The following is a 22,802-nucleotide window of genomic DNA, read 5'->3' as shown; positions in this document are numbered from 1 at the left end:
ATGTGTGATGCTACAGTTTCACACAGTGACTCGACAGGTAGCCCTCCTTGCTTAGATAAGGAGGAGCACATAATCTTTGCATAATATGCTGTTTACAGTCTTTTCCTGGTGTGAACTCATTCTCTGTTTTTCTAACAGTGTCTGTCAGCAGCATGGGCCAACATCTAGGAAAGAAGGACTCACCCACAAACAGCAAGGTAAGAGTCCCCGCTGCAGGTGCTTTACTGTTGTGTTTTGTCCACGTCAATCATAGAATTTTCAAATGTGTGTGTTTGTGTGAGCGTTTTTCATTCGTCGATGGTGATCTGAGAATGAAGCATGTGCCGGAGAATTTTCTTTGAGCGTTATCAGCGTGAACACTGGCCTTTATCAGCAGGACTTTGAACTCTGTTGTAGACAAGCTGCCAGGCACCTTCAGTCACACATGTATTACCGTCACCGCTTACAGGCTGTTAGCCACTTTACAGCATGTGCGTCTTGAATGTCTTAGGAAAAGTCAGAGCTTATGTAACTTCACAGGTAGTGCATTTATCTCCAAGGTCTCTGCACTGAATGTTTTTCTCTCATGTTTACAAGTGATTTGATATATTTCTGAGCCGCCTACATGTTTGTGGTTACAACTGCTTACCCTCTTACCTCCAGCACTTGGATCACAAATTCAGGTTTTGTGGTAATCGCAGTGCCACAGGCAACACTTTATACTTATTGCTCAAATGTACTGAGAAGCAGTAATCTATGAATAATACACTGTCTCATTACTTCACATGGAGATTTTTTGTTGCAGAGAGTAGAGGGGGGATGAAGAGAAGATGACTTTGCAAATGTTGAGTGGATGACTTTGCCTTCACATTTTTGTGGTTTATATCTTCCATTATTTTGTCTTAAAAGCCACTTTACTGGAGGAAGGACCATGTACAATGTGAATTAAAAAGAAACCTTCCAACTTGCTTTTTCTTAGGTCATTTATTGTATTTTTTATCTCAGTTAATGCTGACTGATGTTAAGAACCACTCATGCACTTAAATTAAGCAACTGTCTCCTGCACATTCATTTAAATGAAGGATTTTAATGTGAAAAATCCTGCACACTCACACATTTTTGGTTAGCATGGCTGAAAACAGTTCAGATAATACTTTGCATCTTGCATTTTAAACAATGGCTTTTCTGCAACAGTCAGCATCTCGCTCTTTATTAAGTCATGTTGCCATGGCGATGTCCGAAGTGTGATGAGTCTCTGTGGATCTTGTGCGTCGCCCCATGATAAACCCTTGAAACCACAAGCCTCACTGCACCAGCACTCCTCAGTAGAACCCATTTGAACTGGAGAGAGTAAATAGAGGATTGTGTGCATCAAGGCTGACACAGAAGCCTCTCCAGGTACACATCTCATTGAACCATTAGCTTTGACCTGCTGATCATTAGGACTCTGTTTGACTATACCCACAAAGTTCAGCTGTCTGACATAATTTACCGTCCGTATAGCTCTGACAGTTTGCCACCCTGGAAGTCCATCGAGAAGGTAGTGAAATGTTTGAAAGTTTCAGCGTGCTTGTATTGCTTTTGAGTCAGATCTCATGCTTAAAATCTCAGACAGAGAGCTGTTGTTCTGACTGATGGATTGTGTTTGCTGCCGTAAAACGATTTTGTTCTGTCAGCAAGTACAGAGCTCTTGAAACAGGAGCAATTATTGTACTTGAAAGCACCAGGACAGATCAGTGAGTTTGCACTCTAACTCTAAACCCATTTATATCAGTGCCATAGTATAAACAGAAAGTATAATCAGATCTGAAATAAGCAAGGTCTAGTGGCAAATTTAAATTTAAAAATTTTTCTTCACCTCACAGTCAGCGTTTTTAATTGGTTGGGAAGCAAGGTGCTCTGCTGTGCCCCAGGGCTTGTGCTTGACAGAAAGTGTTTGCCTCTAATTGGGCTGTAATTCAACAGGGCAAATATGTTTGGCAGATTTTTTTTTTTTTTTTCTTCCTTCATCTTTCTGCTCTGTGAGTGCAGAAATTGCAAGCCAGATGCTGTTCCTGTAGCCAGAGTGTGGAGGAAGATCAGGCTTAAACTGGGACAGTCATGTCTTTTAATGACACCATGTAATTAACCCCGGCCTTGCTCAAGTCCTTTTTGTCACAGCTTGCAAAATTACAGCCGATGTATATTAAGTTTGGGTCATTATGACTGAGGTTACAGTCAGATTTGAAGAGGTTGCTAGCTTGTTGTGGGTAGCTCCAAGCCTAGATTGTGAGAAAGGAGGTGTACAATGGGAAAAAAAAGATGTGGACGATAAAACGCACTTCAGTGTAAGCATTTGAGGCTGTGGACAGCAGTTTATAAATTGCGGTCTGCCCATGTGGTCTGGCTTGTGGCTGACTACCTGGCCGGCGCCTGTAATGGGCGGAGTGATCATGTGTGGCGTGCTGGGGAAGAGGGGAGCCCGAAGCAGCAGGGAGGCCAGTAGCTTAGCTCACAGATGATTTGTTTCCTTTGCCTGCAAAGCACACTCTGGAGAGAGAAGAGCAGGAGTAAGAGAAGTGGATTAATTTGTCAAAATGTGAAGCTCCCAGGAGAGGTCTTAGGGCAGCATGTCGCACTAAAGCTGTATTGTTTATTTAACTTTATAATTAGGCTGTATATCGCTCTAGGTCTACCATTTGTTTTTCCCTTTCTTTTGGCTTGATTATCGTGACATTATGGTCAATTTAGAGGTCTGGCAAGACAGCCAGTTGTCATAGTGACAGTCAAGCTAGAACAGAGCGTGCCAGAGTAAGGCAGGTTTTGTTTAGACGGTGTTGTCTGAGTCGTGATCCCTCTCCCTTATCATTTCAGGAACGGTGAAATGCACCCATACCTCCTTTGACAAACCTCAACGGCAGCTCTTACAAAATGTTTCTCTTTCAGCCACCTGAAATGTTCACCCCGCTCAAACTTCAGAGCTTTAAACGCCCACTTGGAATTACAGGATAGAAACATTTTCTTTGCCCCTCATTGTACTGTTTTTGTAGGAGAAACAGAGGTGAATAGTTTCCTCTGATGTTCCCTAATTCAGATATATCTGTGTTGGTTAGTGCATGTCATAGGATTTTTGAAGAACTAGAACTCTTGTCGCACTTTGCAGTATATCCCCTTCATAATAGAACAACAAGGAAATACCCCTGCTCCTCCTCTATATTACCTTTTTTTCTGCTTGGTTTGTCATCAACGCTGAGTTGCAGACAGAGGCAGTGTAGTTTTGTCCGATCTTACCAGATTTAGTGATCGCTGTGTGCAAAGCCTGCTAATCCTTCTACAGCTGAACCAGAGGTAGACAGTCACTCAGTCACCTTGCCTGATTCTTCAAAATTGGTCCTTGTATATGGCATTTTATATGATCTAACACCTTGGGTTGACACTACAAAAACAAAAAAAAAGTAACTAATAAAACTAATAATACACAACTAGTTTAGAATAACCTCCAATGCAATGAACCATGCATTTCTGACTCCATTATGCTGTTTGTGAAGAGATATTTCCTGCCCAGCTTCAGTGAGAGGAATCAGTTTTCAGCCATGGGTTGTGGCATAAAGGCCTCAGAGTCAGTACTCAACAATCAGCAAGAAACCCATCACAGCAAAGAGTAAAGGGCATAATTGTCACCTGTCTCAACCTGACTTGAAAAAAAGCATTAAAAGGTGACTCTGTCTTGCTACATGATTGCTGTTGCTATAATATCAACAGTGTTCTCTCCACCTCGAGGTAGTTCACACTGCTGATGTTGCAAAGCATTTGAGAAGAGTAGTTTGTAATAGTAGCAGTAGTTTGCAATGCATTGTGTGAGAAACAGGAAATAACCAGCTGAAGGAGAATTAGATAAGGCGCACTGAATAAAGGTGGGGCCACAAAAAAAGACATACTGTACATGGTTGCAGCAGATGGAATTTAAAGTAACAAGTAGCTCAAGTTGCAATGAGACTTTTTATTAAATTCTGTTGGAAAGGGGCTCCAGGTTTTACATGCTTAGTCGTTGGTCCTTGCTGTAAAGTGGCTTTGTAGGTGCTTTAACTGAGTACATTAGAGAGATTATTTTACAGTGTAACTTCACAATACATTGTTTGTCAGTCCTTCTTTCATTTGCTACTTTGTGCCTAAGTGTAACACACTGCAACTTAAACCTCTGAATCGAAGGCTGAAGTCTCCAGATGAGGGAGCTTGAGGCTCAGCCAGCAGACCACCAGCGTTCAGAAACTATAAGCTGTGCTATTGTATCCAATTAGAGCACTGATGTATTGTGACCAGCCCAACAAGCTTGTTCCTGTCTCTTCTGTCCCTCTGTGTGGGATCTGTCCACATCTGAATCACAATGACATTTTTCCCATCCTCAGCCTTGGCCCCTGCCCTGTCGTGTTTTTACTAAGGATACCATTACTGGGTTCAGAATCGAATCTTTTTTAAGCAGAAAGGTAACACTCAGATACTATTGGTTGGTGGAAGAGTTGCATTTTCTGCAAGTAGAGATGGCATCAAGTCACACTTTATGCCCTTGGTGATTCAAGTCATTGGAGAAATGACTAATTGTAAATCTTCTTCGGGATAGAGCCATAAATCCTCAGAATATCATGTTCTGTCCTTCTGTCAATGACCCTGCACTTGAAGCCCCAAAATCTGAGCTTAAGAAAGGCTTTAACTGTAGCGCTGCCAGATTTCTGAATCTTATCTTACTATCCAGTTCCGCCTTCATTAGGTAAACCGAATCACTTCCTGACAAATAACAGACATATGTTAAAGATATTTGATTGTCCTCTTGGCATTTTCGGAACATTATAACAGTATAAAACTGGCATTTTGAAGGTAGAGCTACAGAGACTGTCCACTGTCTCTAGTGCTTTTTATATCTCAGTGAAAGGGTGAGATGAAGTGTGCACGGTCCATTTGTCTTCCATCTGTGGGGAGAGGACGAAACACAGAGGAGCACAGCTATCACCGAGCCTCGGATAGGAGGACGGACTTGGATTCCTTTGAAAGTATCAAATCAACCAAACCCTGAAAGGTGTTCAAATGGCTGCACTCTGCTTCCCCTCTCACTACTCAGACATAAGGAGTACTTAGACACATTGAACCCCATCCAGTACCCTAGTGGAGACCAGAAGGGTGAGTGGTGCTGAAGCGGCAACCACCAAGGCTGAGTGTGCCAGTCTGAGACACCATCAAACATGCAAACGTGCTCACAGACATAAGCCTTAATGTATTTTAAGCTGTATAATATGATGTAGAAAAGACATCATAGCATCTTTAGACATAATAGTATTTTTAAATTGCTTTTGAAAATGACTGCCAAGCCCTTCCCCTCTTAGTTATTCTTCCTATACCCATCAAGCTTTGCATTCTCAGACAGCACATGAGAATGCAAAAGGCCTGTCATGCCTACTTACAGTTGCAAAGCTGTGATTGAACGATCGCAGGTCACAGGAGGCGATTAGCGAACCTTCAGTTCAAGTGAAAATCTGGCAATCATCTCAGTCACATCAGTACATTTGGAGCTTACACAGAGACAACAGCTGCTGGCTGTTACAGGAAATGCATTTTGAGATACTTGTCTTCAACATTTTGCTTTGGGATGGACGGGTTTAAGAGCTCATTCACAAGTGCATTGTCACGTGGGTGGAACCTGGAAATAGTGCAGTCCCAGGGAGGCTATAATGATGGGGGAGAATATGTCCATTTGTGTCATTGTGTTCAATAATACATCGGAAAAACAGCACAATTGGCAAGCTAAAAGGTCACTGGGTGAGGGCAGAAAATAGCAGGAGGCTCTCAGGAAAGCATGAATAATTGGCAAGCGTGATCTTAATTGAGCTGCTGTACTGATCTCCTTTACATGCCCTTGGGTCAGGTGATGCTTCACCGTCTCCGGCACCAGTGGAAGCTCTGCTCGACAAGAGCTATATTTAATAAGCCACCAGCAAGGAGTATGTGTGAAGTCAAGCTGACAGCTGCTGTCCAAGGATGGCATTGAGCTGCTACTCTGGTCCACTTTGGAAAAATTGCCCACATATTTTTTTCTCTTCTTTTTTCTCCCAATGCCCCATGTGTTAATGAGGGCCATATACAGTGGAGGAGAATAGTGAATTAAGCTTTGTTGCTATAGGCTGAAGAGATTATTTTCACAATGTATGACGCTGTATACGTGTGTCCAGATTGTTATTCAGGCCTCTGCCTTTGTGTAGGTTATATCGAACTGGTCTGGTTTGGCATCTTGGTGACTTGGTGACTAATGATTCCCTAAGGAGCTTCCCTTCCTGCCATTCCTCCCAGATCCCCCATTCACAACATCAGATAAGTGGGGGGGATTGTAAAAGAGGTAGACTTGTGTCTGTGATGAGCAACATGATTTGAGATGCTCTGTTCAGGTTAAACTTTTATAGTCTTTTAGAGTCTTTTTTTTTTTTCTTTTTAAATCCCTATTTGTTTGTGGTTCATGACCAGGATCGTGTTTATGTGGCAATAATATTAGATTAAGCAGGCAACTGTTTTGTTCACAGATTTTCAACAATTATATTTGCAGGGCTACACCTTTCTGTGTGAAGTTTGCATGTTCTTCCCGTGCATGCGTGGGCTCTCTCCGGGTACTCCGGCTTCCTCCCACAGACCAAAAACATGCTCATTAGGTTAATTGGTGACTCTAAATTGCCCCTAGGTGTGAGTGTGAGCGTGAATGATTGTTTGTGTATATATGTTCCAGGGTGTACCCCACCTCCCGCCCGTTGACAGCTGAGATAGGCTCTAGCCCCCCCGCGACCCCGAAAGGGATAAGCGGCATAGAAAATGGATGGATGGATATTTGCATGTACAACAGTCAAATCTAACTTTAACTTCAAATAATCTCAGAAAAATAAAAGAAACATCCCAAAAGAAATAGACTGCCACAGTGGTATTCAACTACAGATGGTTGTTGTATGGATCATTGTGATGAAATTGTGCATAATGACCATAGCCAGGTGCAGTTGTCTATGCTACGGCACAGGGTTGATGAAAATAGCCCTTCATGTATGTGTCCTCCAGCAGGGTTAGAAACGAGATGTTTGGGCCAAAGATTCGCTGTAAAGTTCCTAAAATAATCATCAAATTTTAAACAAATGAGCAAAATTGTATTAATATTTGAATGGTCTCCTTTGTATCAAAGTACAGATTGTATATTCACACAGCCTCAAGAGCCCAGCACTTACAGATTTAGTCACTTTGCATCCAAAGATATATCATTTCAACAAACATCGAGTCACCAGCAGCTCAGCTCTGGAATATGGATTTGTTGTTTGCATTGCTAATTTTCTACACTTACAAAAGTGCAAGGCTGAAGAGAGAGAAGAGACAGCTGTGTCTGTGCATGTGGGTGTGCCTGGACACAATCCAACAAAGGTTGAACACTGAGTGCTTCAGTGATGGGAAAAATGTTGATGTGTCAGACTGTAAGTATGCAGTGATGATGTAAGCTTTATCAATACATAAAAATTTGAGTGCAGTCTGTCTTCTCTCTGCCTTGCTTTATCTGCGTCCGCCTCGTGTTGCTTTTAAGTCATTGGTTGGGTGACTTTGGACCTGGACACCAGTTTGTCCATCATTTCCATTATGTCAGATTATTAACCTGCTAACATTGAACAGTGAACCATTTTGCATACTTAAAGAGATGAACACACACATTCTGAAACATGTTTTAAAGTGATTACAAAATATTTGGAATCCACCATTTAACCTATTAATCAAACCTGAATCTCTCCTTATCAAACCAGATTTACATAACTTGTTTACATAATTGAACGGACAAAGGAAATCTGAACAGCACAGCACTTTGTTGACATTTTCTGTGATTTGCATTGCAAAGTGCTCACTCGCCACACTTGTCCACCTCCCCTCAGCTCACAGGACTGTGTCACAGTTGCACTTCTTGATGCTCTCATTCATGCTGAGCAGCATGCCCACAGTTTTTGAATGCCTGTGTTGATTCCACATGTTGGCAAACCCACTCGGAAGTGGAAACTTGGGATGTAAGTGCACATCGTCATCAGGGAGGAGGAGGGAATCAGTAAGAGGATTTCCAAAAGTTTCGAATTATGAAGTGCAGATGTTTCATTCACTTGGAGTCACTAAATAGAAACAAGAATCCAACTTTCCTTGTTATGAATAGCTGCAGGGAGAAATGAACATGACAGAGGGACTCAAGTGACAGGGGAGATTCATTAGTCTGACAGTGACTCAGAAGTGCCAGAGCAGGGGGGTATAACAGCTCAGCATGCGTAATGTTGAAGTTATGCCTTCATGAATTCAGACAGCCTCAGGGCAGAGAGGACAGGGAGCGGCAGCTGAATCAATACTTGAATATAAGCCTGATAAGACAAGCCTGTTGGTTTCACCCAATGGTGTCATTTAATCTTTCTGTTATTTTTTGTAATCTTAGTCAAACTTATTTCACATTCCATATTGTATCGTCTCATTATCTGATGAACACAGGTTGAATGTAACACCACCGCTGTACTAGATAAGTTAATGTAGTTTGTTTTTTTTCTTTGACCTACCTCAGTTTCTTTGTGCTGAGCTTTAATGAGTCTCTCCAGGTTTGTGGTTTTCTTAACAGCTATTCTTATGGTAATGCATTAGTTTTTTTTTTTTTTTTTTTTCTCAGCCTCATTGCAATAGAAATGGCCCAAATATCACCCCGTTTCTCTCTCCTAATCCCTGTTGTTGTCATTTTTTAACTTTGACTCTCTGTAAAATAGGTTGTCCTGATATGGCATGTGCAGCACAGGAAGCAAAACTCCAGCATTCAAAAAGCAAAACAAAAAAACTTACATTTTAGTACATCTGTGTAAATAGAAACAATATGTGATGATTTGCAAAACATTTAAACCCCATATTTAATCAAAAATAATACAAAGACAACATACCAAATGTTGAGAATTGAAGTTGTTGTTGAACATTATATATTCGTTTAGAAGTTGATGCTAGCAGCACGTTTCAAAAAAGTTGGGATAGTGGCAACAAAAGACGTTGGAACATCTCACAATTAATTAGGTTAACTGACTACAGGTTGGTTACGTGATGTGGAATAAAAAGAGTATCCCAGAGAGATGATGCACCACTCAGTGACAGAATGCGTGAGCAAATGGTGCAACAATGTAAGAATAATGTTTCTCAATGTAAAATGGCAAAAAATTGGGTAATTTCATTTTCTACAGTACGTGATGTCATTAAAAGATTCAGAGACCAAAAAGAAATCTCTGTACACAAGGGACAAGGCCAAAAAAATCAGTGTTTGATGGTTGTGTATCATTGGGCCTTCAGATGTCATTTCATTGACAACAAATGTGATTCTGTCATGGACGTCACAGCATGGGCTCAGGAGTACTTCCAAAAACCTCTGTGAACACTGTATTTACAAATGCAAGCTGAAAGTTTACCATGCAAAGAGGAAGCTGTGCGGAAACCAGATCCACAAACACTGCCACCTTCTGTGGTCATGAGCTCATTTAAGATGGACTGAGGCAAAGTGGAAAACTGTCCCGTGGTCTGACAAGTCACAGTTTGAAATCATTTTTGGACATCATAGACACCGCATCCTGCATGTTTGTGAAGGCCTCATTAATGCTGAACCATATATGACAGTTCAGGGCAACATATGCTGCCAAATGACATTCTGCAAGTATTCCAACCGCAGGGCTCCATAGTAAAAGAGTCTGGGTGCTAAACTGGCCCTGTTGAAAATGTCAAATTCTAACTGAGGATATATCAAAAACAATGAAATTTCTCATTTTCAACGTTTTCAATATTAGCCTCCCCTCAGTGGGAGCTGTCACCACAGCTTTCAGTTAGATAACGAATGTGGTCATGATGCAAAACTTTTTGACTAAATAACAGAATCTGTATCAGGATGTCCCTGAAGGACAGATTCACGGTTGTCCCAGCTGACACAAGGGACGAGTTAGTCACAGCTGCTAGGTTTTCATCACGTCATTTTGACACATTGCTGTCCCTTTAGACAGAATGAACATGACAGTTTCAGGTAAATTTGTAAATAATCTTCCAAAGCACATCTTCATCCAGAAACAAATCTGAAATACTGTTACACAACACAGATTTTGTGCTTATACAGCACTTTCCCTGCACTCGCATAAGGATATCAAAGGACATAAACATAAAATATTTGAGTTTTAAAGTATTCAGGTATTCAAGTATTCAAGTAGTACTATTGCCAAAAATATCTGTAGGGTGGCAAATGATAATAGTTATTATTTTTGTTTATATTTTAGTGTTACATGCTGAAACAACAAGCCAATTTCATTTTGAAGGTGTAGCCTTAAAGTTCATTAAAACATGAAAACAAATATGGATAGAATAGAATTCTAATATGATGCAAAGCAAAGTTCCCGTCTAACCTGCTTGCTTCACTGAATGAATCCTCTCTAAAATCCAGATGAATCCACCTGATGAAACACACAGATTGTACAACTGGCATCGAAATGGGCAAATCTCTATATGCTTTCAATTCAAAAATTTCAGCTTTTGAATGTTTAATGAGTGGGTGTGAGTATAATTCTGCTATAATTATAAAGCCCAAAGGCCTAAGTAGGTGTAGCTTCCCGCTGTCGTTCTCTCTCTCTGTTTGTCTCTGTCTTTGCTCTGTTGCCATGGCACCTCAGCACCTCACCTCCTCAATCTGTTTTTTGTGCTCCTATTAAAGGCTCCGTCACCTGAACCCAGAGCAGCGCCGACAACAGCAGCAGAACCTGAATCACAAGATGAAGTCTTTGGTAAGAGTCAAACCACATTTTGAATATGAAATCACACTGTGCTCTCGGAATCTGTTGAAACCCAACATGTTTTAATATTTTTAGCTGTTCAAATAATGAATAAAAGATAGTCAGTAATGCACATAGCCAGGGAATTTCACTATTATTTAGACTAAAGAATGGGTGTCGCTTAGTGTTTCTCCTTTGAAACACTGTGTGGCTTGCAGGACTTAAATGTCCACTTGCTAACCAGCAAAAGTCGGCTCAGTGCAAAGGAGCACTGGTACACAAAGAATATAAACATGCAGTCCCACAAATGTAAATTAGTAATGGTCAAATCTAACTGTGATATTCTGATTATTGATTGTTTAAAAAGCTACATATTATTGCTGTTCAGGTCTGGGAGATTTTTTTCTGACCAAAGTTTGTGATTGAATGAAATATTGATTTTGTGGGAGGTTTGAGCAGAGGACTCATAAAGCACTGAACCAAGAAATACAATGGGACCTGGAATGATACCTTTAAACCCACACTGGCACAGTAACTCCTTTAACTCAGCTATCTTGACTCAAAATCCTTTTTTTTCTCCCACAATGAAAAACTGCTAATCATGTGCTGTGACATTTATTTGGAATAAGCACTCTGCTGCTGAAAAGGTACAGTTACCAATGATGAATGAAACTTAGTGGTTTTCTTCATGACGAGAAAAAGTAAGTAAAAGTAAGGTGTGTAAGGACTGGGTAAAGAGAACCTCTGTAATACTTCAGCTCAGCAGATGAGGGCAGAATTTGGTGCACCACTAAGAGGGCATCTGCTGTTTTGCACTAAGTTGATGATTTCAATGCTAGGTGTGAATTTACTGAAGCCTTTTTTTATATATATATATATAAAATGAGGTTCCAATTTAATTCTAAACAAAGGCAATGAGATTGGATTATGTGCCTGGATATATACTGCAACACACTGCATGCCTAATAGATCGAGATATATAAAATAATACAATGGAAAAGCTCAATCAAGTCACATAAGGGAATGAGGAGAGGTAGATGTCGGGGAGAGGGAAAACTGTTCTTTCATTCTGCAGGAGTGTGAAACCCTCAAGACGACATTGGTCACATTTGTTTAGGAGGAGCACAAGAGATCGGGAATGGAAGACAAGTGAAGCCTGTTTTCTGCCCTCTGTGTCAGTCTCGATTGTTTTCAGGGAGAGCTGAGGTGAAATGCAAGAGAAGGGACTAAAGTAGCTACAGTATAAGATATGCTAATTAGCTTAGAACTACTATTTTGAGTGTATTTGAAGCCAGTTCGTACATCAAAACATCCAAAACATTCAAATGACCCCCTTCTTCCACACCTTTCTTCTTCACAGAGCAGAACTGCCTCTGAAGCATCACAAGCAGATTAAATGTAATCTTATCATCTCTGTCCTTATGCTACTAGGTAGTTCCGTCAGTCAGTCAGCTATTGTTAGCTCCAGCAGCTAAAGTAAAGAGCTGTCAGTGGTTCGTTAGAAGGCTGCCAGTCAAAAATCAAAACATTTTGAGCTTTCTTTTGCGTTCTTCTAATTTTACTAATTGGCAGGTGTGCCAGTATGAGACAGAGATGGACCTCTGAATAATTCATTATCTTGGAGATGAACCATGTGTCCTTGAGAAAAACAAAGAGCTAGATAATGGAAAGAATACATTTAGTGTGTTTGTGAGAATGACAGGAAACAGAGTAACTAGTTTAGTGTGAGGCATAAACTGCAATACTGCTAATTTTATTTATACTGCAGTCAAATTGTTGTTGTAATGCTAATTTTGCTGAGTAAAATACTTACTGATTTTACACAGTTTAAGAACAACCATCTTCTCTGGGCCTGAGCTCAGCTGAGATGGACTGAACAAAAGTGGAAAAGTGTGCTGTGTTCTGACAAGTCCACATTTCAAATCAGGAAATCATGGACATTATGTCCTCCGGGCTAAAGACAGTTTCCTGCACAAAGTTCAAAAGCCAGCTTCTGTGATGATATGCAGGTGTGTTAGTGCTCATTCCAGGGGTGGACCTGTAGAGGCACCATTAATGCTGAAAGGTACAGGCAGGAGCAACATACTGTATGCTGCCACCCAGACGGCGACTTTTCCAGGGATGTCCCTGCTTATTCCAGGTAGAGAATGTCAAGCCATATTCTGCATGTTACAACAGCGTGGCTTCAGGTACAGGCCTGTCTGCAGTCCAGACCTGTCTCCCATTGCGAATGTTTGCCACTTACAAAGTGCAAAATATGACAACAGAGAGCCTGAACTGCTGAGCGACTGAAGTTGAATATCAAGCAAGAAACAGTTCGTGTCCACAGTCCCCAAACACTCTTTGTTGTTCAAATAAAAGGTGATGTAACACAGTGGTAAACATGCCCCTGTTCATGATTCAGTAGGCGTATTTTGGAAATTTTCTGCCCTGTGTTTGGGAACAATATTACTGACTATATGATGCAGTGATGGGGGAAGAGGGCTCACAATGGATGGATGCAACCAACCAACTCATGTCCAAACAAAGGTCAATATTGACCTGATATTCTGTAAAACCAATTTCTCAGCCTAGCTGCAGTGTGTGTGTGTGTGTGTGTGTGTGTGTGTGTGTGTGTGTGTGTGTGTGTGTGTGTGTATGTGTGTGTGTGTGTGTGTGTGTGCGCATATGCATGTGTGCGTGTGTGTGTGTGTGTGTGCGTGCATGATCGAATTTGTATGTGTCCATATTGATGTCATGTCATGGCAGCTTGTTAAAGTATGAGATCATACCTCCTCATGCACAGGGAAACTTACCATATAGCCATCCCTGTTACTATCTGCTGTTCTCACTGATTTTTGACATTTATTATCAGCTGGAAACTTATACCTCGGAGGGGCTTCATTAGATTGATCTGTTAGCTACTTGATACGCTGCTTCTTCTGTAGCTAATTAATGTCCCGTGTGTTTAACACTTGTCATTGATCAGCATGAGGCAGACTCAGAGGATCCACCACTGGCACAAGCAATACTTCAAAGAAGTACACCCACACAGTACACAGTTTCATTACTTTTAGCCATCAGGGATGATATAATTACCAGGCACAGACGTGGAATTATCTAACACACAGTAGGTTACTGTACCAGTAACCAGGCTTCCTTATTTCTTCAGTGATTTAATGGCTTCACCTTTGATTCACCCACGATGAAACACTATTATTTTCCTCCACTAGGCTCTTTGTCGAACTCAGCTTCCTCACACAGATGCATCTCGCAGCTCATGATGAGAGCAGAAATTACTTAGGATGCAGGTGTAAGTGGTGATCTTTTTTAAAATGGGAGGTGAGCAGAAGACTAAAATGTGATCTGACTGCAGGGTCAGATTTTTTTAAGGAGTTTGCCTCAAAGTAAGCATTACTGAGCTGAACCCACACCATGAAGAGCAATTATTAGCTTGCTTTCACATCGATTAACCTGGCAAATGAAGACCGCGCAAGAGAAGGTAGCTAAAAGCTTAGGAGCTGAACTTAAAGAGCACTTCGTCTTAATTAAGGGTTGTTCGGGGTGTAAGTGAAAATCAAAGCTCTATCGTAATGTGTATTTTGTCAAAAAGCTGCTTCAGAGCACCACAGTGTAAATTTGATGCTTCATGTTTGACTGGTTCCTTGTTCGCTCAGCACTGCTTTCTGATGGTGTGTAAAAATCCCATTTTGTTATCAGTTTCAAACTCTTACTGAGGGAACATGGCTGTTAAGATACATTTAAAGCCTTTCTCTTACCTGTGCACCAAGGCTGAACTAACTTAGCCCCATTAGGTTCATTCAGGGTGCAGGCAAAAGAAAATAAAAGGAATTTCCACCAAATTGGCATGGTGTGAGTGGTTTATGACGGGCAGGTTAGCTGTGCTTTATTGGAGCCCGTTTTGGTGTAGTTGTCATCAGCAGGCGTCATGACTCATCCTGGCCTGTCCAGTGTCTGGGGATATCTCCATGCAGCACTTCCTGTTTGCACTGCTTTTCCACAGAAGGGCAAACACCACCATCAGCTGTGCGGCTGTTAAAAGCCCATTATGGCTCCATTACCTGGCTCAGTCTGCAGCAGGCCCCCGCTCAGCAAAACAGGCCCCCTCTATCTGCCTGTTCCGTCCTGACTCTGTCTGGGTCACTGTTTCTTCATCATCACAGGGTGAACCGAGGAGAAATGAACAGCAGCTGTAGATAGAAGCGCAGGAAAGACAGGAAAAAAGTGGGATGGACTTGCTGACCAGCCAATTTAGGGGCAAGGTAGTGTAATGGGCCATATGGGTAGTTTTGTGTGTGGAGAGGGTTCTGTCACATAGTTTGCTTTTTTCTGACCCTCTAAAGTACCAGGGAGATCTGTCCCTCAGGGAGTAAAGACAATATCAGTAGGCCACAGATGTTTGTGGGGCTCAGGGATTAGTGTCTTTCAGAGCAGCACAACACAACCCAAAACGCAGTGGATGCTTTTTTGGAATAAAGTCGCAAATACTGGATTCACATCAAATGCACAAGAGTGCAGTAGTGCTCTTGATGTAGTGCTTAGCTACCGAGGATGCTACAGTCTGTATCAGAATCACATATTTTCCTTCTTTACTGCGTTTGGTTTGACAGCCCTGTTTTTTCTAAGGGACATAATCCATTGAAAAAGACATTAAGTGCTTGGTAAGAGCGTGCATATCACCTAGCCATGAGTCACTTATTGCTTAATGAGCCTTGAGATGCCAGCGGATGCTTTAGAAAATGTGTAGCAGGAATGTGAAGGTTTTGTGAAATGTAGATAATGGGTTAAAACTTGCAAAAATATTCAAGGACAGACACTCACCTCCTGTAAGTTGTCAGACTTGTACAAAGAGGAAAAAGGATGCAGGTGTAAAGAGGCTTTTGGCTCTTTTTCTGGAGCACTTGGCTTGAAAAGATTTTCCTCATAACAAGTTTGTTCCTGTGCTTCAGCCTCTTCGTAGACCTTCACTCATCAAGGGGACTTTAATGACATGAACCAGGGTAGGTTACCGAAGCTCTTACGTTGTGGGTCAGTCTATTCTCATGCAAAACACAGAAAACACAGAAAACCAAAAAGTTTTCAAAGTCAGAGAACTGGGAACTACAGATGCTGTGTCAAACTGGCATGGAAACATGGTCAAATTGGAAATGTATTTCTTAATATTGCTCGAATTATTCGAAGAATCAGTCTCAACATGCAAAGGCTAATGCCTTTTTCCTGTTGTTGTTAAGCTCTGCATGATAAGTCCTCAAGTATGGCTTTACCGCGAGGAAGAGAAAAAGGGCTAGAGACCAGCAGTGACCACTCCTGAGTGAGTCCTGAGGTGTGCCTTCTTTACCCTCATACCACGCTGTCTGCACACTGTCAGTGAAGAGCTTATTCTGCTTCCTTGTGAAGACTCTGGGAAAGTCTGTGTGATGAGGCTGCAGGGGAAGTTGATACAGTAGTACTCCCTGGCTTTAACACCGGCTTGGTGCTCCACCCAAGAATTAATGAATGAAGGGAGAACTGCATGTACATGATTTATGGGACTTTTCAGACACAAAAGCAAATATCACACATACACACTACATGGATCATGTTTGCATGTTCTTAATGATTCTATCTGGACAAGATCCCAGTGATAAAAGCAATATTTTTAATTTTTAAGCAATGTATACCATATGGTATTACTTTACACTCCCTCTGAATTGATAGGTAGTCCTCATTGATTTGGCAGTTGGTGGTACAGTAGTGACTAATGCATTTTGATAGAAGAGATCCTGGAGTTCCCTTTAAAATCGCACATCAGCTGTTGGAGTCAGCAGAAAGTCTTCAGCGATTAACGCAACAGAGGAAGAGCAGCTGGAGCAACTCGTGTATCTGTCTACAGCTCACCCAAACAAACCGCTGATAAAGACTAATGGGAGACGGTGACAAATGATAATATTGAACTTCTGATTGAATGTTGTCCTCCACATCTCATCCAGTGCTCTGCACACGTATCATTTCCTGTGAAACCTAATTTGAATCCTGCACGGGAAAGGCGGACTCTGCCTGCAACGATGGAAAGTTACAGAAGGCAAATACACTATTAATAACGGCTATTTGCTGATGAATCCTGTTCATAAATAGTATTAAAATTGACTTTTATAAGTGAGACTCTTAGAGATTGTAAAACTAATTACCTAAATTTCTGACGGTTTTATCAGAATTCGGAACATTTTCTACTCATAGCTGCACTCTCGTGCAAACAGCAAAGATATTCTCCCTGTATAAAAAGAGGCTCAACATTTCCAAACACAACAGCATTTGATGGCAAAACTGAAAAGGCAAGCAACTGACAAAGCCATGAACACAACATGCGAGACTGTCCTCTGCGATCAGTTTCCGTCTCAAATTCATTCCTTCTCAAGGTAACACTTGAGCTTCTGTCGAGGGAAATTGAATGATATTGGTGTGAGCCAGTTATCACTTATTTCATACGCTGTGCGCTTCCCCTCTAATTGCTTTAGGGACCTGCTGGCCACTCTTGAAATCTTAAGGGTGGAGCAGGCTGCTTCAGATTGCATTGATTTGGTCCAGGGTTGGTGGGGTTAGCCAGAGTGCTCTGCTTTCCTACTGGCCGAGAAGGGAGCAGGTGGAGGATCCAGACGCTCCACCTCGCTGCTCGCTCGTTGCTAACTCTGTAGAGAGGCTTGAAAAGACAGATCATCGCATAATGAAAAGAGAGCCAGAACATGCTCTTTGGAGCGCTGGCTTTTCCCTTTGAAGCCTTGTGAATATTTAATATCTGGTTTAGTTTGTGAGGATGAAGAGCTGGTTGAAGGAGATGCAATATTGTGTGTGATGTACACAGCAGGATATGCTATTTACTGACATGGTCTTCATCTTGCCCGCACAGCTCCCTCTGCTTTCTTCAGCAATGATTGTATTTTCTTCCTTATTCTGCAACCTTTGTAATTTGCTGTACACACTGAATGTAATATTTTGTCAGTAGATAAAAGAAGAGGAGTAAACTATTAGTGATCATTTGGTTCTGTGGCTTCAACAGCCACAAATATCCTATGGCTCCAGACAAATTGTCCCATAGATTAGCTAGTTGTCTTCATATAGAAATAGACAGATACATAGTTATACCTTCATAAAACCAAAATGATTAGCATCTTTGGAATAATCTTCTAGCTGGCTTGTAGCTCATTCACACACTTCCTAATTCAAATTTAAGAGGCTGGGGATTCTCCACAGCAGGGAGCTGTTCAGGCAAGACATGTTTATTTGTACGACACATTTTATGTAGAAAGGCAAGTCAAAGTGCTCTATGGTATGGGTGGAAATGGAGCATAAAACACTAAAATACAAATCAAATTGTTCATAGATCTGTAGAGCTGAAGATCATATAGTTCATATTGACAGGAATGAGTTAGCTTTCAATGCTAATTTTATCGTAAACCTGGAGCAGATTGTGCGTTTGGTCATGTGTGTCCATGCGTTTATTTGTCCACAGCTAATCTCGCATACTAATTAACCAATCGGCCAGTACTTTTTATGCACATTTATGACTGTATGCTCAAGGAACTCTTATGGTTGCACAGTTGTTGATAAACACATTTTAATGACTGCTCTGTTTTACAGTATATCACCACTGACTGCTGAGTCCTCACTTCTGGAAGGGGTAGCGACTGGTAGGGGCCACAAGTGCTGAAAACAAAGCTTATCTGGTCTGCTACAGGCCACATTTTGGTCTTTGTCCTGGCTCAAAAACTGATATCAAGAGAAAACTTTAGTCTCATTTTGAACCAAATAACAGAATAAATCCCTGTTTTTGTTATCTTTGCCACAATCTTGACTATCAGTCTGGCAGAGATCTACTTCTACTTCTAGCTTAAATTGACTGGCATTAGTTGAAGAAAAGATATATTTCATTTGAAGTATGGAGGCTTTCATACTAGCAGAAGTCATGGTGTAACTGCATATCCTCCTCTCTACCACCTCCCACTCTTCATTTGCCTTCCACCACACTCAAAATCCATTGGTCACTTTAACAGCTACACTGAAATGTGTGCAGTATATTGTCACTGAGATTGTGTCAGCTCTGCCAACTGTGCATGTAACACAGTATTGAGAATATATATGAGTTTGTATCTCTGCTGTGCATGTGTCAGTCGTATACGTAAAAGTGCAGTGGCTCAGTCATTTGTCTCTGTGGCGGAGGCTGACACTAGCTGGTACGGGCCCTGGCACTGCCAACATGAAGCACCTCCTCTCCCTCCCCCTCAAAAGCTCTGATTGTTAAAGGGCATCGTCCATCACTGGACCAGTGTTCTTCGGTTTGACACCATTGTTCAGAATCTCCCTTGCTGTCCCCTCTCACCTCGCTTTCTCGTCTCTGATCTCTTTCGCTTTCTTTCACTTTTTTTCTTCATCTCTCAGATGGATGAATTAATCTCAAGAGCTTCAACATGTGCTGCATTTTTGATGCGTTCCTCTCCGTAGAACCACGTCCAAACGCTCATGTCTGCGGCTTTTCCTGACTGATTAAGACACACTGAAGACTATCTGTGCATTCTGCGTCTGTGTGTTTGTGTGCTATGTTGTAAGACATTGCGCCTCAGTGTTGCCATGAGTTCAGGAGACCACGTCATCTGGCCTCGACCATCTGGCAGGACAATCACTGAGTGTGTATGTGTGTTACCAGCTGGGTCTGTGGCTACAAGAGTCCAGTGGGAGGGGATGATGGGTAACCGAGTAGAAAAGTGCTACCCTAGCTACTACATCCCATATGTCAGACAAGATGAACTGGAGTCCTTTCCCCTCGGAAGAAAACAAACTCAACTTAATGTGGTAGCGCAGCTGCGTTTGAGCGACAAGAACCGTGTTTAGACACCACATGTTTTGTCCAGTAACACCCAGATTGTGTCTAAATCCATCTGAGATGGATTACACTTCACACCTTGGAATAGATTGTGTCTCAATTGAGTTCTTGTTTCACTGCTCACATTTGGCATCTGCCAGAGCGTTCCCACAGATGAAATCAAACCGAGAAGGATCCAGGTTCGTGCTCACCTGACACAGCTGTGTCTCTGCGGTAGCTCGCCTTGGGTCCAAATTAAAAAACCTTGTCTGAGGTGTTTGGCATCAGAAAACCAACAGAGCTTTCATCTGTGTGGGAAAGATTTCCATGCATTGTTGACCGAGTGGTCTGCAGTGCAATTAGGAGTGCATTTTCATCCATACTTCACTACGCACATGCATGTGGTCACAGGCAGCCTTGACCACCACCAAATGTTGCCTGAGCGATTGGATTCCAGTTATGTAATTTACACCTAGGCTTTCCATGCATTTTGAGCAGATCAGATAGCTGTGAAGACTACCAAGATTTGTGTTTAGTGAGGGACAAGACCAGTGCAATCAGATTAATGACTGCCTAATGGAGAGACACGTTTGCTGCTAGGTGTTAAACCAAAGTGTCTTAAGTCCCATGTGGATTAACATGTTGACATGACAGATGTTAATGGGATCCAAGCTTCCTTCCAGTGCTTTTTAGGTGCACCTAAACAAAGCTGTGTGCTTGTGATCAGATTGCCTGCAGTGCACCATCCTCCACCAGGGAAAGAAGCTGTCCCACATCAGTGCTTTATTGACATGCTCTGGTGCAATATTTAACCTTTTGTGTCTCCTAGTGTGTGAAAACGCTGCTCATAGCAATGCAGGCTTAATACCACCCTCCTCTTGCACATACAGTGTTTGACAACATAATCTTGCTGTATTATTTGGAAGACTTTGAGGTGCTTGGCAGAGCAGAGTGTTTTTTACTGTGATGGGACCTAAAGCTCTCAGGGTGATAACCTTCTTGTGCCAGTGGTCACGCAGAAGAAATCAAAGTGTAATGTCTCAGTTGAAGCCTTTGACACAAGCACCCAGCTGGCTCACGACTTCAGGACATTAGTCATGTCCACTACCCTGCTGAAGTGTGCGTATGTGTAAATGTGTTTTGGCCTCTGATGTCTCCATGGGTGAGGAAACGTCCCCGGGCACTACGCTGATGGCATCAACCCATATCGAGTTCTATTCTTCTTCTGTGCTGCCCCACTGTCCCACTAGAGACACCCATTCATACCGCCTGCCAGTGAAAACCTCATCCTCCACAAACACATCTGGCATGACAGGGATATAGTGCTGCGTTAATACACCAGGCTGAACTGAGCAGATTCAAAATGTAGATTCATGAGTGAGCTTAAAGACAAATAGAATTAGGCTCAAATCACAGTATAATGTATTACTGTCCGTAGTCCAGACAGAAATCACAGTGAAGTCCCAGCAAGTTGTGTGAATATCTACAGTATGTGTTGAAGACTGTGTAGTGCTAAAATCTGTTGATTTATTGATTAGACAGGCAAAGACACTTGATTTTGTCGATGAATTCATTGTTTCCGTCATTTTTCATGGTTCCAAGCTCCCAAATGTGAGATTGCCTGTCTAATATCAGTGGAAATTAGATATCAAACAAACCAGTATAAGAAAACAAGTGGTATAGAAAGAGGTGCACAAAGATAGAGAAACTAGCTGATGTTTGCCAGTAAACACATTGATGTGAGGAGCTGCTGGTGATCACAAGCCAGGGCTTCCATTATATCTGGAGGTTTGCCTCACAGCTGTTTGGGTAAATACAGTAGCTCTGATACTGCTGTGTATATAATGAAGTTTGCAACACTCACAGCAGGCAAGCCAGGCCAAATGAGGCCCTTGTCTCCTCGCATGCAATTTGGGGAAGTTGAAAGTGTTTTTCGGTTTTGATTCGACATGCAAAAAAAAAAGATGTTCAGCTAACCTTTGTCTTGTGGTACAGTAGTGTGCAGTCTTTCCTTTGAATCCCATCCTTCCCTATTGAAAGTCACTCCTCAAAGTGAAGTTCAAAGGTCATGGGCATGGCTCGGGTCATAAGAAGGGAGTGGCTCTGCTGGAGCTCTTATCTGGTCCACAAAAATCTCTGGAGGACTAATGTCCTGAATGCCAGATGGGGTTTCAGAGACACAGAGGGTCTTTTTTCTCAAGGCTTGTGGGTGCTTTAAATCCACCATGAATGCAGCGACAGAAGGATTTTCGCCCCTGGGTGGGAGGTTTGGTCCGGGTCCACATAGCGATGGGTGTTTTTTCAGAGGAATGCTTCCCGTTCCTCGGTCCCACCACAGTCCTTGTTGTTGTCCCAGAAGCTAGGCTACACATCCTCTTCACAGTGAGGAAGAGGAGGAAAAATGAGGAGATTGAGGCCCACTCCCTGCATACCTCTTCCCTTCGAGATGCTGATCTTTCCCCTCTTGCAGGGTGCTGAGTTTCAATACTGAACAGATCAGACAGACTGTTTTTGATGTCTTCACCTAACTACTTAACCTAGATGGTGCAGGAGACAGAGGCGGTGATTGTTCAGGGCACAATAATCTGAGACTCCTAGGCGGCAGATCACATCAATTGTCCCCTATAATTTCGCCAGAATTATCAGACCATCATGGCGCTTTAGTTGTCATGGTGAATTAATCAAGCTGAGGTAAGAGGCTATTATCTGGTCACCCTTAGACCGTGATAATGTCTTGGCTACATTGTGAGAAGCTGAAAACATATTTTGAAAGAGGCGCTAATAAAGGCAGGCGTAGAGAGCGATGTATTGACAGCAGATTCTGACCTTACTGTCTTCTCCTCTGATAGCTAAGGACCCACCTGCTGATCGGCAAGCATGAGAAACTGTCATTATCTTTGGATTTCAACGCATGAATAAATCTATGAAGGAGGTCAGCAAAGAGAGGGCAATGTGCCATCAGCAGACCCCTGCTTGTCTCTAATTGGCCCTTAGTGTTGTTTATAAATTGTGCTTCTTTTGCATAACCTAATGTAGTGAAGGACTATACAGGAGAAAAAGAAAAAGTCTTATTTGGCCTTGTATCCCCCTGTCATCTTAGCAAGCAGTGAAAAACATCAAAGTATGACATGAAAAGCTTGTTGTAATGATTCTTGATTTCCAGTGCAAACACACTGACACTCTGAGAGTTTACAGCTCTC

General features: G+C 42.0%; 1 protein-coding gene across 1 annotated transcript in view; it reads left to right on the top strand.

The window, feature by feature from the left end:
• LOC139334321 (myelin basic protein-like) overlaps nucleotides 1-22,802 on the top strand; it is a 39,627-nt gene that overhangs the window by 11,262 nt on the left and 5,563 nt on the right. The window contains exons 2-3 of the mRNA XM_070967134.1: nucleotides 139-197; nucleotides 10,712-10,781. Coding sequence (XP_070823235.1) covers nucleotides 153-197; nucleotides 10,712-10,781 — 115 coding nt within the window. The 5' untranslated portion in view covers nucleotides 139-152. The remainder of the gene's footprint in view (nucleotides 1-138; nucleotides 198-10,711; nucleotides 10,782-22,802) is intronic.

The sequence above is a fragment of the Chaetodon trifascialis genome, chromosome 7 (genome assembly GCF_039877785.1).
Source record: "Chaetodon trifascialis isolate fChaTrf1 chromosome 7, fChaTrf1.hap1, whole genome shotgun sequence".
Classification (NCBI taxonomy): domain Eukaryota; kingdom Metazoa; phylum Chordata; class Actinopteri; order Chaetodontiformes; family Chaetodontidae; genus Chaetodon; species Chaetodon trifascialis.
Note: the sequence above shows the minus strand (reverse complement) of the source record. Positions and strands in the feature narration are given on the sequence as shown.